The sequence below is a fragment of the Rhipicephalus sanguineus genome, chromosome 8 (genome assembly GCF_013339695.2).
Source record: "Rhipicephalus sanguineus isolate Rsan-2018 chromosome 8, BIME_Rsan_1.4, whole genome shotgun sequence".
Lineage (NCBI taxonomy): Eukaryota > Metazoa > Arthropoda > Arachnida > Ixodida > Ixodidae > Rhipicephalus > Rhipicephalus sanguineus.
The window spans coordinates 24,717,551-24,736,037 of record NC_051183.1 but is presented as its reverse complement, the minus strand read 5'-3'; the positions used below and the strand labels follow the sequence as shown (position 1 = coordinate 24,736,037).

At 44.5% G+C, this 18,487-nt stretch overlaps 1 protein-coding gene across 1 annotated transcript in view; it reads right to left on the bottom strand.

Moving 5' to 3' along the window:
* The window catches only part of LOC119401566 (putative uncharacterized protein ENSP00000383309), a 29,280-nt gene extending 11,528 nt beyond the window's left edge, over positions 1-17,752 (bottom strand). The window contains exon 1 of the mRNA XM_037668466.2: positions 17,028-17,752. Coding sequence (XP_037524394.1) covers positions 17,028-17,598 — 571 coding nt within the window. The 5' untranslated portion in view covers positions 17,599-17,752. The remainder of the gene's footprint in view (positions 1-17,027) is intronic.
* Positions 17,753-18,487: the final 735 nt, after the last annotated feature.

Below are 18,487 nucleotides of genomic sequence, written 5' to 3'. Positions count from 1 at the left end.
CGAGTCTAATTACGTGATTTTTACGTGATTTTTAGTCACGTGGCTAGTTGTTACGTGATGCAGTCACATAAGTAGATGTGCGATGTTACGTGATTTTGGTCACGCGCCAATTGCAGGCCTGGTGTACAAAAATTGTAGTCGCAGGAAACAACAACCATCGTCGATATCACATATATTTTACGATCGCGAGAAATTCACTTTCGTTGCTCGAAAGAGCAAGCGAAGCTGCACTCGTGTACTTTTTATCACGTTTCAAAATTGTTTGGGCTTCTACTACGATTTTTTCAGGAATTTTTTGTATGCTTCATTTGCTCTATTCTTTTTTATTTCCTGGTGAAGAGCGCATATATATTGCTGTAAGTTTGAAAATATAGTCAGTTGTAACTTCAGCGCTGTGTGTGTTTTTCCAATGTCGTCCTCGTTCCTTGCGCTGTGAAACATCGAATTATGGTCTACAGCGCATTTTTGCAAACAAAGCAGCTGTTTTCACTTTTGCATTCCGTTCCTGCTCTTTGGAAGGCGGGGACAGTTGCAAGGAGCGTGGCAAGGAGAGTTTGACCGTAGTATCTTTATAATAGCTATCGTATCACGACTAGCCGCCGCGCGCTGTGGCTGAATGGGTTGATCATCCCTGCTGGCTGTTCGCACGCAATCGCTGGGGCCTGGGTTCGAATCCCAATGCGGTTTTTTTCTTCTTTTTTTTGTCTCTCTCAGAATTGCTATGTTTGCCGCGGTGGTACAACGGTTACGGTGTTCGGCTGCTGACCCAAAGGGCACAGGTTTGACGGTGGTCCAGCATTTTTGAACAAGGCGAAAATGCTAGAGCTGTGTACTTGGTTTTAGATGCACGTTACGAACTGAATGAAGTGGTCGAAATTTCCTCAGCCCTCCTCTACGGCATGCCTCGTAAACATATTATGGTTTGGGCACGTAGAACTCCAGCAATTATTATTACTAGTACAACGCTGCTGAAGATTTAGTTGCTTGTTTTTTCGCTGGAGCATGTGCACCCAAGATATTTGCTGCAGTTTAGGTTTCGCTTTTGGAATGGAGCAAGTAAACGTCTAATGTTTTATTTTTATTACCACGCAACCCATTATTTAATAACGAAGAAATGGAACCCAGATTTTAGTTAACCTCAACCATAAGAAGGCAATACAAAACGAAACCAAGGCAAGCATGAGGGCAGCCATTTGTAATATAATGAGCATTTAAAAGAAGTACTCTACTATTAGAGACGACGCAGAAACGAACCAGTAATAGTAGAACCAACGCAAAGCTTGTATTGTAGAATCGTCGCCTTTTTTCTACGGGAGCAGCGTTCTGTGCTTCTGCAAGTAGTGCTGCTCTTTTGCATTACATTTACTTCCCCTCCGAGAAAGAGCCATCCTGGCTAATTACGGACAGATGCACAGTGACAGTAAGGCTTTAGCAGGTCCATAGCACAATCTCATGCCTCGACATTGTTTGATTACAATAAGTCTCAAGCGACTTGAACGGCGTATATAAAGTACGAGGCTTGCTAGACCACACGGTACGGGCCGTGGTACTTCGGAAGAAGTTTCGTAGACCGACCGGGGCCACCTAGGAGTCCAGAGGCCAGGCCCGTAGCTAGGGGGTATGCCCCAAGGGCCCGCCTCCCCTCCGAAAAGTTTGACCGAGGCGGTGTTTTACCGACAAGAATATGAGAATAGGTGTGCTCTCAAACTGTCAGGCCTTCAGCAAGTGCCCCCTCCCTTTAGCCCCCCCCCCCCCCCCGTCCCCCCGCTGACTGGCGCAAACCGGCGGCGGGGACCGGGTGTGCACGGAACAGACGTGGGCGAAACGGTAGGGCAAGCAGACTCGGAAGCGAGCGTGGCCGCGCGCGGCCGTTGCCATAGCAACGACGGAGAGATCTTCAACCGGCTGCTTTGCTGCTGGCTTGCGTTTCCTTTCTTGAATTCTCGGCACTCGCCACTTTCCTATGAAGAATGCTGTCCTCACGCTCATAGCGTGCATGCCATTCGTGACGTGGAAGTGCCGGGCGCGCGGCGATAAGCAATCGAGAGGCATGCACGATATCAGGACGGTTTTTGTGAGGCGAAACGGACACCCTTTCAACACGTTCATTAGTGTACGCTGCTTTCCTGAAAAGCATAGGTAATTTCATAGGGAATATTAGCCGATTACACACTGCCTTTGTTGCCGCAACGCCCCTTCACGCCGTTGAAAGAGTAATAAGAGGGAGTACTAAGAGGGAAGTCCAGGCATGGACACATGCATGTTGTATTTACTGATGACTTTCCCGTAACAGGTACCCATGTTAGCAGCAATGTACAACAGAGTGAATGAAAACAGCGAGGAAGAAGACTTCAAAACTAACAAGCGCGCTTTTCGCTTTACAGTTCTGCTTACCGATTCAATGAGCCAGTATTCGACGCTTACTAGATTGCCCTCCGCACTGTGTTCCCGAGCCAAGCCTAATTACGGTCATCAAACTAATGAACAGATCAAGCTCGCCTGCTTGTTCGCCTCAGGTTTGACTACCGTGTCGGTAATGCATATATATAATATATATATATATATATATAATATATATATATATATATATATATATATATATATATATATATATATATTATATATATATATATATATATATATATATATATATATATATATATATTATATATATATATATATATATACGCAGTAAAACAGACACGCGTACGAAGCGATTTATTGACGTTTCGGCCGCGGGTCCGGCCTTCATCAGAAGACTCATCAGAAATTACCAACGCGCGCATACGCCGTTTCTGATGAAGGCCGGACCCGCGGCCGAAACGTCAATAAATCGCTTCGTACGCGTGTCTGTTTACTGCGTTCATTTACCTGGACCCAGAAACATCTTTTCTCGATATATATATATATATATATATATATATATATATATATATATATATATATATATATATATATATATATATATGTAATGTGTGTGGTGTGTGTGTGTGTGTGGTGTGTGTGTGTGTGTGGAGAATGCCTTGCGGGTAGCACTCACTAAAAAAAGAAAAGATGCCTTTACTAACGTTCAGCCGTGACACCGCCTACGTAGTTCAGTGTCTTGCGAAGCCCATGCCACAGCCCAAACGTTATGGAATGCATTTTTTTCCGGTTTTTGATGTGTGCTACCTGGAAGTTCATTCAACGTAGAAAGCGCGCGCGCATACACCGTTGCTCGGCATGCGTTCACTAGTAGTCGCGAAGGCAACGCCACCTCTCAACGTCAACTCCTTTTACTCTTTTATAAGCACAGAATAAATCGAGAATGCCTAATAACGCGCGGATTAGTTTTAAACGCATTTTTTCTTTAGTAAATAGCAGCGTACTACGTACAGCATTCTGCACATCTCATTCGTGCACTATGAAGGCTTGCCCGTCAGGCAACGCGACATGCCGTTGTGACTTTCAAAGCGTAATTCAACAATACAAATCCTAATCATAAGGTGAAAAAAAGCTCGTTTATGTCACTGTAATTCACAGCCAGGGTCTTGTGACACATTTCGGTCGATTGTCAGTCCCTTTAAGAAAGCACATCACGAATATATATATAGTGATAGACTAAGTATTTACTCTAAAAAGGCTTGACCTCACTCATGCTCACCTCATGTTCCACGATCCCAAATATTTGTCCATAAGTAAATATTTAGAAGGTTATTGTGTATACATATTTGAACTTTCTCACTATCAAGGAGGTAATTTCCGCGTCACTACAAAATCTGCCCTAAATGGTGGCTCTGCGCTGTACAGCACACGTGTGTGCTCTACAGCGCAGAGCCACCATTTAGGGCAGATTTAGGGCCTAATCTAAGAAAAAAAATAACGTGTTATCAGAGTGATAGGAATTCAATTGTTTGACCTATTTCCACTCAGACAAAGCTGAGCGGGAATACCATGTCTAGAGGGTGTTTTCTAAAACGCGTGCATCTATGATAGCACTGTGCTATCGATGCCCATTAACCAGACTTCACACCTGTGTGCAGATATCCCTATTATTAAAGTCGAGGCTACATGTCAGTTATCGTGTCTTCTGAAATATTATTAATTTTTCTTAGTCGCTTTTGCGCGTATTTCTATTGCAACTTTTATGTTGCAGTAAAATTTAATATTGAATTATATATTTCTTACTATCTATTTTACTATGCTTCTCTTATCTACAATAGAGACAAACCTACCCGATACAGTGGAAGGCACTTTCAAGGTGGGCCTACACGTTTGAGCCAAAAAAGAATCCCAACCAGGAATCTCTTCGCAGCTTTGACATTCCTATCAAGCCAGAAGATTCCAGGATTTAATACGCAGCTGATATTTTGCATCATGAAGTACAAAAAAAAAGCTCCGGTTTTGAAGACCCTCGAGCGGAGCTGTAATCATTCTATTCGACATGGGTCATTTTCCGTTGGGCTTTCAGAGGAAGAAGACTACTGCTTGAAAAGCAGTAGATATTAAGGGAAAAAGCAGATTTCGCTAGGCTTTATCTGGCTGAAGACTGGTGTTTTTCAGTCATTGCTACGAGCGAAAAACTACTAATCAAAATTCCTGTGCGCATAAACCCCATCGTTCTCTTAAGGGAACCTCCTGGAAAGAAAGGCTTAAGATTTCCTTTGGAACGCCTGCACATCTTCGTGGCAACAGAAGGAGCTCCACTCACAACTGAAGAAATTTTCATATGCTGAGTGAACGAAAGAAGGGGGAATTAAAGGGTTCGTTTTTCTCTGATGTGTCTTGTGACCCGTTGTTGAGCAAGTCAAATGCATTTTGTATTCTACATCAGGAGTGATACAGAATAAAGAAGTGATTTTGAGAGATTGTAGGCATAGTTACTATATTATGTTGCATTAACAATCGTTGTTGCCAGCGCAAAAACGCCAAACTTCGCTCTTCTGAATTTCTTCGTGCTGATCAAAGTGGACGATTGGGCCAGTAGGTGATTCATGATTGACTTTGTGCTTGCTGTAGTGCAAAGTTGAAAGAGACTGCGCCTACAGAACATGAAAGGTGAGCTTCAGGAGAACTTCCAGCCCATTAGAGTAACCTATTGGTGTATCTGCGCCAAGAGGATTCAAGACAATCACCTCCAGCATACGAGTCAGTCGACCGTGAGAAAAAAAGGAAAAAAAGAAAGAAAGAAAAAGAAGAAATGCAAATAGGATAGATAAGTGCCTTTTTTAGCGGGATAGACGGCATATCTAGAGATTATTACACAACACGTCAGTCGCATATGTTCTACTATACGTTCATTCCTAACAAAAAAACTAACAAAGTTCACATTTTGCGGTGTACAAGATCATCTTTCAACGACTGTATCATTTTTTCACACCCGCTTAGACGGCGCCAAGCTTGCGGTGGCAGCCACATTTCAATAAGAACTAAATGAAAACAAATAAAAACTATCTTTAACTTCCTTTTTTTACTATTATTCCTAGCGTTCTCAAACTTATCCAGCTCTAATTTGAGGTAACGCAATGAGCAAACGAGCATCACCCAAGTGGTACACCAATGGAAATTCGGTTTATTATGCAACCACAATATCCTGTTCGTACCCAAACATAATGGTTCCCCCTAGCTGAAAAAAGGAACTCGGAAAGCAGCATGCTGCTCCAATATCCCACCGGTACGGCCAGCGCAAGAAACTAAACAAACAAACAAACAAACAAACAAACAAACAAACAAACAAACAAACAAATAAAAGCACGATTCTCTTCATGCATCGAGGGCGCGTCTATAACCGCCAGACATTTGGCATGGCACGTCTAGAAAAACTGCCAATTCATTGCCAGCCGTCGCCGTCGAGATAACGCCGACAAACAGCGCTCTCTTTTCTGCGCACCGAGGTGAAGCGACAGTCTCGGGGCGTGTGTACTGTTTCTTTTTATTCTCTTTTATTTAGTGCCGCGTCACTGCATACGTCATGGCGGCACTTTTGAATTCTTCAAGGTCAATACGCCACGTGGTGGCGTTCACGTGAACTAGGCCGCTGGTGTCCAGAAAAGCTGCATATGTTCGCTAGCTTGATCTACCACGAAATTGGTATTGCGCGACGTGACTGTGTGACAAACATAAAAACCAGAGTTAACATGACAATCATGACACGCATGTCATGTACATCATGACTTACGTGCCACACTCATGGGGCGCTGGCGGCGGTTTCGCTAGATTTATATACACCAAAGTTGGTATCTTGTGACGTGACTGTGTAACGAACATAAATAACACGAGTTAACATGAAAATCATGACACGCATGTCATGTACAGCATGACTTACGTGTCACGCTCATGGGGCGCTGGCGGCAGTTTCGCTAGCTTGACCTACCCCTATATTGGTACTGCGTGACGTGACGTGTAAAGGACACAAATAACACGAGTTAACATGAAAATCATGACACGCATGTCATGTACAGCATGACTTACGTGCCACGCTCATGGGGCGCTGGCGGCGGTTTCGCTAGATTTATATACACCAAAATTGGTATCTTGTGACGTGACTGTGTGACGAACATAAAAACACGAGTTAACATGACAATCATGACTCGCATGTCATGCACAGCATGACTTACGTTCCACGCTCATGGGGCGCTGGCGGCCGTTTCGCTAGCTTGATATACACCAAAATTGGTATCTTGCGACGTGACCGTGTGAGGAACATAAATAACACGAGTTAACATGAAAGTCATGACACGTATGTCACGTACAGCATGGCTTGCGTGCCACGCTCATGGGGCGCTGGTGGCCGTTTCTCTAGCTTGATCGACCCAACGCCACCTAGACAAACTTCGTCAAGGCCTGGAAGCTGTTCGAGTGACGTGTCACTAGTGGGCTGACGCTCGACCTGCGTGAGCTACGGTATGCGTGCTTTAGCGGCCGTTTAGTTCATTTAATGTACACCGAAATCGGTATCGCGGAACAGGAGTGTATGACAAACAGGACTCATAGGCTGTAACATGTAAATTATGACATGCATGTCATGTAAGGCTTGATTTACATGACACACTCTTGGAGCGCTCGCTGCCGTTTCATTAAATGTATGTATACTAAAATTGGCATAGCGTTACATGGTTGTATGGCGAACATAAAAGACAGGTTGTAACGTAAAAATCATGACATTCATGCCACGTGCGGCATGACTTGCATGCCGCGCTAATGGTGGGCTCGCAACCGTTTGGCTAGCAAGATGTGTATCAAAACTGGCATGCCGTGACGTGGCTGTATGAGGAGCATAAGTGACAGGTCTTAGCATGCAAATCATGACATGTTTGTCAATTAAGGCGTGAATTATATGACATTGTCAAAGTAAACTTCCGGCTGTTTCGCTAACCGGATTTATACCAAAAGCGGTAGGACGTGAAATAAGTGCGTGACGAATATAAATGAGCAGCCATGTATTGCATACACGAGAATGTAAGTTCTATAGCATGGTATTTAACGAACTGTACATGCATGAATGCACAACAAACATTCAATAGTGAACCCATTCTTATGACCTGAAGGCCTTCATTTGCCTCACAGACAAATAATTCGATATATGCAGATCCTTGCCGACTGCTACGCATTACATCAACTCCCACAGTGCGTGACATGTGGCGACTTTTATATTCGATTGGAACCCCCGTTATTTGCGTGCCAAATGTTCTAATAATGAAAAACAACGCATGCTTCAAAGTACATAAATAAGCATACACATCTCGTTCCGCTTTTGTGCCTTGTTTATTGCAAACTTCTCGTAGAATATCGTCCGGACTGAAGTGTTTTTCGTACACCTGCAAGTGACAAGAGAGTGACAACTTTACCATTCGCGTTTCTGCAGTTCACCCTAACATACTGCGAAACGCACGCACGTGACAAAAACGAAACGTAATACCATCATACTACATGAAAGGGAATACACGAAAATCAAAAGAGAAGGTGTGTATTTACCTTTGAATGCTTTGTCGGGCTGAAATTATCCTTTGGGTTAACACGTATCCATGCCTTCCGCGTGTCTTCATCGGTTGGAAATCCAAATACGTGTGCCTTGGGCCTCGAGTCGTAGTTGCCACAACAATGTAGAACACAACACTTCCCTGGCATCACAGCCTAGTCACTCAACGACCAACACGCGCACAAACACAAGCAGCACACATCACAGCTTCGAAGGAACCGACGGCACTCAAAGCAACGCAGCATTAGCGTTTATCGCACTGCTTTCAACTTAACTCGGCATCGGATGGCAGCCAGCGCGTGAGAGATTCGATACACGTCCAGCTTCGAAAACTAGTAATGCTGAAGTGACCAAAACGCCGATGCGAACGCGCCGCCGAACGCGGGCGTAGGCGATGATCCGCCACCAAGCACAGCGCACAACGCAACCAGCGTCGCATGATGCATGGGTGCTAGCGTCCGCCGAGCAAGAGCGGCCCACTGAAAAAAGTCAGCCCACTACCTCTGACGTCACGCGACAAATGGAGTTTAGCTTCCCGGCCTTGACGAAGTTTGTCTAGGTGGCGTTGATCGACCCCGAAGTTGGTATTGCGCGACGTTACTGTGTGACGAACATAAATAATAGGAGTTAACATGAAAACCATGACACGCATTTTCCTCAATGACATACAAGACGATGTATGCAGCTCTTTGCTGGCTGCTTCGCATTACATCGATTCCCACAGTGCGTGGGATCTGCCGGCTTTTTTCTTCTCCCGAGTTTTTTTTCTTTTTTCGATTAATTCTTTGTTCTCTTGAAACAGATAACGTAAAACATTGTTTCATATAATCCAGCAGGTATCGTCTCTTTCAAGCCAAGATAGTCAAGCGACGTGGTACAGTAAGTGGGCTTGGTTAAATTAACATATTTCTTTTAACTTTTCAACCCAAACGCCTCGACGTCTTTGCAGCAATGTGAACTGGGATGCCTAAATGCAGTAGAAACTTTAATCTGGGAAACTATTTACCGGGAATACGATACGATAGATGCTCACTTGCCTTCTTATATGCGCCAGAAGATTACTTTAGATATTTAGCCGTGAAGTAGGGTAATCAGAATCCGCGCTTGCCGCATTACCAAAAATAGCTCGCTGACGAAACGGCCTTCCGAAAACGTCCAATTTAGCCTTATCTATTTGGGTATTTTTGCTTTCTTTGTTTTTACGTCGAATCTCTATTCCAGAGAACCCGTGCCCTTTTGCGAAGACAAAATTTTGAAGCTTACACGATATAGATATATATTCACTCCGCGTTGAGTAGGCAGGGGACGTAGGGGGTAAAGTGTAACATACTTCGATCGTGTCTAGCCTGAAGTGGCAAAGACAAGCTCTATGCGCGTCCCCCTGGTGGTAGCTTGCTGTCTGCGTCGGCGTTGCCTTATGTATTTTAGTGCATACGTCTGTATGTGTACGTGTATATATGCAGATGCAGAATGAAAAAAAAAATTCGGGGAGGGGAAGGGTTGAACCCCTCAAGTCCTGGCAAGGCCCCTGCACAGAATTTCTCGCGAAGACGCGCTCTTTGAGATCATGCTCACTCTCTTGACGCAATGCAATGAGATTGCTCAGGGAACTCGTAATTCACTTATGAGATAGTCAAATGCTATGTCTTTATTGTTATATTAATTTCTAATCTATGCATACCAGTAAAGACCTTTACGAGCCGTTACGGAACATTTTTTTAAACATCGAAACTGTTTAGCAAATCGTTCCTTGCGAGTCGATCGCAGAAAACTATCATCATCTCGACGGGTATATGCAACTGTGCGGCTACGTGAGAGAAAGAAAAAAAAAAGAAAGAAAGAGAGAGAGAGAGAAACAACAGACAAATGGAAAGAAAGATGTAAAGAAAGATGTAAAGAAAGAGGATGGGAAAAAATTATTGCTGAAAGAAATGCCGCACAACGCGGGATTCGTAGCCGCGTACCCCCTATCAGAAGGCGAGCGTCCTAACCACTCGGCTATCCAGGCACGCTAACAGAGCCTAGCATAGCCTTTTATAGTTTAGTGTAGCAAGGGGGTGGGAAAGGAAAGTTAGCGTGAGGAGGAGAGATGTGATGGTGAGGAGGAGGGAGAGCAGGAGAGAGAGAGTAAAGCGGAGCACAGAAAGAACGAGAAAGAGAGAAACAGAGAGAAAGAAATGCAGAAAGAGAAAGAGAGTGAAAAAAAATAGAGTGAAAGATGAAGATAAAAACGATAGAAAGATGGAAGAAGCAAGCGCGAAATAGAGAGAAAGAAAGAAAAAGAAGGATGAAAGATAGAAAGAACAGGAAAGAGAAAGAAATTGAGAGAGAGAGAGAGAAATAAGTAAATATAAATAAACAGATAAAAACGACGTCGAAAAAAACACAGAGATGAAGAAAGAAATAGAGGAGGAAAGAAAGAAAAATTTGCACAACTTAGCAGAACGGCCAAAGCCCGTGCTACATATGCACCCATCAGTTCCGCTGCCTCTTTAGCATTTCGCTGTCTCCAGTGCAGGCTATGCTATATTTTTATTTCCTGAACAGAAACGGAACGGAACGATTTTCGGTGGAACCAAACTAAAAGCGAAACGAAGAACATTTCGTTCCGACGCCCTGGTTCAAGTACAACTTCATATGTGGAAAATTTTGAACATTTTTGCCTATTCCGCAAAATATCCGCGAAATATTTTGCCCATTCGTTTTCGTTCCAAACACGCGATGTTCACCTCAACTGCGACCTTCATGGCGGTACGGACGCCTTCCCAAATACAAAAAAAAAGCCTGTCAACTTCCGCAGCAAGGGAGCTGTGATTTGAGAGGAAGCCACAAGATGCGGCGTCGCTACTGGCTTCACTTTGGCGACATTTTCGTCATTCCTAGAGTGCAATGTTTTACACGCTAGATGAAAGCTCGTGCCGACGGAATGTCTTCTTCTTTTTTTTTTGTTTTTGCAGCTTGTTTATCAAGATGAACATCCCTCCACCCCCACCCCCCCCCCCGCCTGAGAAACATGTCACGTCCATTACAGGTTTCCCACAAGCACACGAAACTTTCCCAACTGTCTCCTTCTTTATGCGCAGTTTTTCTTTCTGCCTACAGATATGACGCAATCCTTGCCGTACTCTTAGCGACCAAATGCGCACCCAGTTGGATCTTATTGCAGAGTCGTTCCGGACTCATGTTACACTAAATCTTGTGCGGCTCGCGCTGGCAATCCCCGCGTCATACGCGCTGTGCAAACGCTGCAGTCTAGTTTGTTTTTTTTTTTCTTTATTCTGGCTCAACTCAGCTTGCTCGCTGTAAACAGCTCCCATACAGCACGTCCGCCTGTATTCTGAGCGAATGTCTCAACGGGAAATGGCGATCCTAGAAGACAAAATGCGATAATATATACTGCCCCAAATTGGGAAGGCTGGAATGAAAATGCGACCTGCTCGGGCTCTTTTTTTTATTTTTTTAAAGTTCGAGTACTTAAGATTTTTCTGTTTTACTTTTTCTCGTACGTTTTCGCTGGGGTTCGCATGATTTGTAGGATTCATGCTTATGGTCACCGTTTCCGGTAGCATCCATTTTTCGTGCACCGAGGCGTGGTTTGAATTTCTAACGGCCAGCGCAATCGCGACACCCAGAAGCAGAGGTAGCATAGAGCAAGCACAGACTACCACCAACTGTTTATCGCGTGAAAGAAAGAAAAAAAAAACTAAGAAAACGCCAATAGAACGGGCGTTCGCAGTTATACCCGTGTCACACGAGAGTTTGGAAGGCCTTCCAACCGATAGTCTGTTGATTCAACGGTGAGGCACGATCGGCTACACGGGGTGTTTCGAAGGCCATCGAGTGCATAGTCTATCGAGTCAGCGGAGCACTCCACAGCTTTACCGAATCTTCGATCACCATTGAGCGATGGAAGCGGACACAGCTGTGCCCTGTAGTTCACAGTGCGCTCGTACACATGAAAACAAAAAGAAAGAGAAATTGGACCAGCACGCTTTAAAAGCAGTATGTGTGAGCGTTATGGATTCTTTGATAAAATGGTTTTGCCACTTGAAATGTGCGAACTTCACATATCATCGAGTCGATGGAGTTGTGGCGTTTCGATGGCTATTGACTGGATGGTCTTTCAACAGCGCCTGTGTGATGCATTAGGCTTCGTGATTTTCGTAAAATTCAGCACTTGGAGGTGTGTGAACACCGTCTTTGCAGATATATTATGTATCCATCGTAATAATAATAATAATAATAATAATAATAATAATAATAATAATAATAATAATAATAATAATAATAATAATAATAATAATAATAATAATAATTCTCAGCCCGTTTAAGTTAATCGCAGGACGAAAGCGTCTTCCAATGATCAGCAGTTTAGCCTATCCTATGCGAGCTCATTCCGTTTTATCCCTGCGAACTTCTTAATTTCGTCGCTCCATCTAACTATCTGCCCTCCTCGACTGCGTTTCCCATCCCTTGGTGAGCATTCCGTTGCTCTTACTGCCCACCGGTTGTCTGTCCGACGCAATACGTGGCCAGCCCAGGTCGAGCCTCTTGAGTATCGCCGATTAACAACTCGAGGGCCGGTGTGTCACGTAGTTTTCAGTGTGAACGTCCCGCAGCACGTGATTTAAAAGGGCCACCTATCGTTTGAACTGAAGACAACTGAATGCACAAAGGAGAACTACTTACATTTGAGGAATACAGAACTAAACTTGCTTTAAGTTTGTCGATGTATATGGGATAGCTGAAAATCCGTTTCGTCAGGATATGCTAGGTCGACATATTCTTAAGTGTGGTTTTAGCCAATGCTAGTATTCAGTACTCTGCAAGACGGCAGCAATGTGGTGGAATCGACGCCTTTTATTCAGCAGGGACGCCTGACCAACCCTTCGAACGAAGAAGACGCTCACAGTGATGATGATTACATACAGGTGAAGAAGATCAAGGACGGAGGCTGTGAATATTGTGCTCACAATATAAATATTATTCGCATACATCCTACATAGTTTCCAACTCATCATACCCTTATGTCGAGATACCACGAATGCTAGACACAATAGAACCCGAGAAAATTTGGACATGGTGCCGTGGTTGCTAAAGTATTCACGCTCGTGATACATTACGTCAAGCATAAAATTAGTATGAATCTCGCATCTACAAAGAATCGCTCGTACTTCAGAATACTTCAGCTGGTCCAGAGAACGCAGTATTAAGCAGTGATTCAGAGACTTAGGTAAACGAAAACTAGTGTTAGTTTGCAGGAATTCATCATGAAAGACGGCGAGTCATGCAAACGCGGACAGAATAGGACGGAACCGAGCAACACAAACACAGTGTGTTTTTTGGCAAGCTTTTTATGTTTTGCTTGAAATTCGGCAACGTTCACTGTTCTATGTCACCTCTGAGTTAGTAGTACATGTATTAGTTTCGAACTATGTACAACCTGATTGTGACAATGTTCTCCAATACCCAGCCCTCCGCTATCCAACTACATAAAGAAATGAAAAATAGGAACGCATGAGTAAAATTGATTTTGATGTTTTATTTTGCGTGGTAGGTTATCTTACCTACAATGGTATAAAAAAGGAAATTGTTCAAGGGGCTCGTTTCTTCGTTAGACACAACCAATGAAATCAAGAGACTATTCAGCCAATGAAAGCATAGGGTGTATTATTTGCTCTTTTTTTAAATGTAGGGTAACGATTATCACCTAAATTGAAAGGAATTAAAGTGGACGAAAAAGCACCCTTTACGTTGGTAGGATCCAAACCCACAACCTTTTTAATTAGGCGTCCCAGTTCAGCTATGACGGAGGGCGCTCCCTCGTCCACATTGTTGGGTTTTTATCGAGGATGCGTATTTCGAAGGTTGTGCGTTCGAATCTCACCGACGGAAAGAGTGATTCCTTGTCCACTTTAATTCCTTTCAATTTGTGTCATAATCATTACTCTACAGTTAAAAAACAACAAATAATGTTGCCTATGATTTCTTTGGATTAACTGTCTGTTGGTCTCACTCCAACAGTGGCACAAAAAAACAAAAACATGTGGAAATAAAAAGAATCAAGTGAATCATTATTCAGCGTTACTAATACAAAATATTATGAATAAGTCATTACATGAGAATGGATAATATAAGGAACGTATAATTAAGGATTGCGCTGGCTGGAACAAGAAGTTCCATAACAGGGTTTAGTACTAAAACTGCACCGGCACAGATGGTCTTTTTTTTTTTTTTTGCGACATAGACTTGCCCTTAAGGCATAATATTTGTTTTGTATATTTGTGTTAAATGTGCGCCGTTAGGCCGGTGTTGTCTATGAAGTGAAGAAGTGTCTTGTGGAATGTGTTGTCATGTATCCATCGGTCATAACTGTTTGTGTCACTGTAGCGAAGACCAGCTTGCAGGAGATGACGGTAGCGTCCGTTTCCCTCAATAATGGAACCTCCTAATCAAAGCACTAACTTCGCGTACGTTAACTTGATTGAATCCGTAATAAACTGCGCTAACTTGGACCTCATTTCGCACGGAATTAGATTGCGGAAAAGTTTTGTGTCTTTTATGTTCCGCTCGAAGCGGAATAAGAATTGTTTAGTGTTCAAGATCCCTGAACTTTGCGTAAATATCACCCGGTTTTATTTTTCTTTTACGTGAACGTAGTGCAATTTCCTGAGCACGCGGAAATCTTACATATTAATCGGGCTTAAATAGGCGTAACTTCCGGGGTAAAGTTTACCTTAACGAAGAGAAGTAATTACTTTCCATTTCGAATGAAGGCACTTTAGGATTGGCAAAGGCCGCCGGGCTCTTTTTTAACCTCATGACAGTAGTAGAAGATCTGTTGAAATTCTGAAGTCATAAATATTATGTCTTATTTAAAGAGTATGCGAAAAGGGCGAACTCACAATAGCCTGAGGAACTTACGTTCACACCGCGCTGATAGAACTCCACTAGTAGTCTACCATGCACTTCCAAATGTCGTTCAATCTCGATAATTTTTAGACGTAAGGGAAGATACAAGAAATCGTGTTCAATAACAAATGAAAAAAGGGGAATTTCAGGCCAAGGAAAGTATAGGGGACCTTATTTGTAGAAATTGTGATATAAATGCGAAGAAAATAAAGTGGGCGTAAAGACGACTCGCCGAGGGCATGGACGGGACCTGCAACCTTCGAATAACACGTCCGATGCTCTACCAACTGAGCTAAGGAGGCTTCGTGTTCAATAATAGTGATTAACCAAAGAAATCAAGCTCCCATTAGCAATTTTGGACTTGTCTGGACAAAATTTTGTTCAGAACCTGCAGACTGGCGGCCTAGCCTAGACCACTCCGGCGCTCGCGGCAAGTTTTAGCTTTTCCACCATCACCCTGGCCTACTGGATGGACCAAATTTGGTCTTCTCATTCTGAGCTAGCCAGAGCGTCGCGCCCACGCGCCTCAAGGAGTTCCGTGTTTCTGTGCTCGAAGAGCTTTGTAGTGTGTGTGCATTTCCGTGGGATGTGTTCTACGTCTGCGTATACTTGTTTACATAGTCTATAGCCAGCGTCGGGGTATTGCCTGGGGTAGATGCGGGTGAAGTGCATGGGGGTTTGAAGATTTCTCGCTAGTAGACTGAAAATAAAAGCAGAGCGCAAACAAGACGCGAAACAATTTCAGACAATGCACCTACTCTCCCACCAACGCATTCTTTTCGCTTGTAGACATCTCCAGGGGTAGACCAGTCTACTCCTTCTGAACTATCTACCTCATCGCACTGTGCAAATTGTATTTCTTAACGTCCAACACCACCCGCAACTGCTTCTGAGGAGGCACGTTTCACTCTCGTGTTACGAACAATTCCTATGAAAGAGGAATCAACCATGTATAATTTTAGTGGCACGGGCAGGGAGCGACATTTTTGTTTCTCTTGTAACCCTTAGAAAAATGAATTTAGAGAGTCTATAGACTGTCTATATAAAATTTTCTAAGGGATGTACTTCCATGAATGTAGCGTGTATTAGCGCGGTACATAAAAGAAAGGGACACTACACATATGTAGAGATAGGTAGGCGCTAACTCCAACTCGCCCGGTTCTGCAGCCCTTCTGAAGTACTTCCCTTCTCACACTTCCGGTTTCCCGAATATGCAGAAAATGTCATGTAAAAAATAAAATTGCTACAAAGTCGATGGTTCTGGTTCCGGTTAAAGGGCCCCTAACCAGCCTCTAAAAATACAAAAAAAACAAGCGCGTTATTCTCTACTGGCGCTTCTCGTATTTCTGGCGCACTTCGTGACGCAAGAACAGTAATTCATGTGACGTCATTAAGGTACATACTCTCGACCGGCCCATATACGCGAAATATCTGTTGTGAATTGTCTCCTGCAATGCTTTCCCATGCAGCCGCCCACCCGCTCTTCCTTGCCTCGCACGACTATCGCGCGTGATCAACTGATTTCGATGCATTTTGTGCATTTTCGACTGCGCAGCGGAGATAACAGCATGTGGCCGATAAGCGCGAAATCCCGATAGGCTCCATGCTTAATGCTGCCATTGTACACATGCTTTTAAGAGATAAGTGGCGAGGAGAAGATGTCACCTGTAGGAAGGGTAGTGAAGGCGAGGAACAAACCACTTCCACGTCTTTGAACTCAAGGTGGTGAGGGCCCTTTAAAGGCCCCTTAAGGGCCCTCAGCCTTTGAGGGTCCTCTCCGCCTTGAACTAAAGGGCCCTTTAACGGCCCTCACCACTTTAAGGGCCCTCACATACACATGATATCGGAGCATAAGTTTACTGAAGATAAGGATAAATTAACTGTCAGGATAATTAATGAAAATTAACTGAATGAGTTCATTGAAAGAGCATAAGGTTTTCTTGTAAGCTCTGGGATCGTCGCGGTGCCTGGCGGAGCAGATCTCAACCATGTGCCTCTTTCTACGCGGCCTCTGGGATCCGCTTTGGCAGTGCGAAGAAACGCAAGGCTAAACCAACGGACACACCGAACGACACGAACGCCGAAATGTGATCGCCACTACATGACAACAAAGTCGAGGATTGGAGATGCCTCCAATTTTGTCTTACTTAAAACTTACCGCACTTCACGTTGCTGTCCTGGCTGAGGCTAGACCGCGAACGAAGGACGTACAGCGCCGGCGTTGCGGGCCTCTCGGGAACCAACCCACAGGGCGGCCTCCGAGAAGACGGCGCCGTCGCGGTCGTTGTCCCGTCGGCGGGAGCCGGCGATCGCATCGACAGCGACGCCTTGGTCGGCACGCTAGATTGCTGAGGCGACTGCGTCGCTGGCCCCGGCGTCGCTGGCCCGGGCGTCGCATCAGGCCTGGTCGTCTCGGCATACACGTGAAATATGGGACTCCTCTGAGCAATCTCAGAAAACACCGTCTTGCCGGGCGGCAGCTGTATGCATCGGTAGCTCGAAGTCGACAACGGTTCGCCCAGCATTTCGGGGCAAATGAGCGGCTGACGACTGCTGCGGCGATGACGTCGTTGACGACTTCGTCTTCGACGGCGACCGCTGCCTAGACGCGGGCGCAGCGTTCGCTTCGTTGTCTCGGCTTCGTTGACTTTGGTCGCACGGTTTGGGCGGGAGCCTGGGGACGTGCGCGTCTTGCTGGAGCCCCGACTGCTCGCGGGACTCGTGGTCATAGGGCCAACCCTGGCGGCTCTTCTTTCGGCTTCGCCTTGGCTACCAGTGTCTGTAGGCGGCGACGAAGTCGTTTCTGTGGTCCTGTCGCCGGTGCTACTTGTTGAAGCCTTGCCTTCGTCGGCACGTTCAGATGGTGCTGGAGTGTTTGGTCGGCTCTGCGCAAAACATTATAAGCCGCTTTTTTTATTTTATCGGTTAGGCCTAGGCATACGGCTAATAAGATAGGGTGCCGGTTAAGAGAACAACCACAGGTGGTGGAAGCTCCGAACAGCAATCCATGCCGAGACACAAGACAGCGAGTCTGTGTAAAGAACGAAACAGTATAATTGATAGAAGAAATGATAGAGAAAAGGCGTTCGAGCCCTTGTAACACTCCAAGGAAAATAAAAGAGTCCTTTGACTCTTTTTTAGGGTTCTGGCTTGCGACGTACATAACTCTCTTTGAGGAGACACGTCAACTCTCTTTGGAGATCGTTGTACTCTCTTTGGAGAGTAATGTGACCCACAAGAGAGTTAACGTGCCTCTTTAAAGAGAATCATATTCGTGGCAAGTCAGGACTCTCAAAAAAGGAGTCCCACATACTCTTTTTATCTTAGAGTGAAGAATATCATGTGTTTGTATAGCGGGGACGTAGCCAGAAATTCTTCTCTGGGGGGTGGAGAAGGTGGGGGAAGGGTTAACCTAACTTTAAGCTACCGGTCGTGCGTGCACGTGTATGCAGGGTGCCCCAGCTATCTCTAGCCAGAGTTTTCAAATATGCCGACAAACTCAATGATGACGCAACCGAATGGAGGTGGCTGAGCGATGCCAGCAGTACGTCGCACTATTTTTTGTGTTCTTCTTAATTGCCTAATTAGCATGTTTAATGAACTAACTTCTGAAGCAAA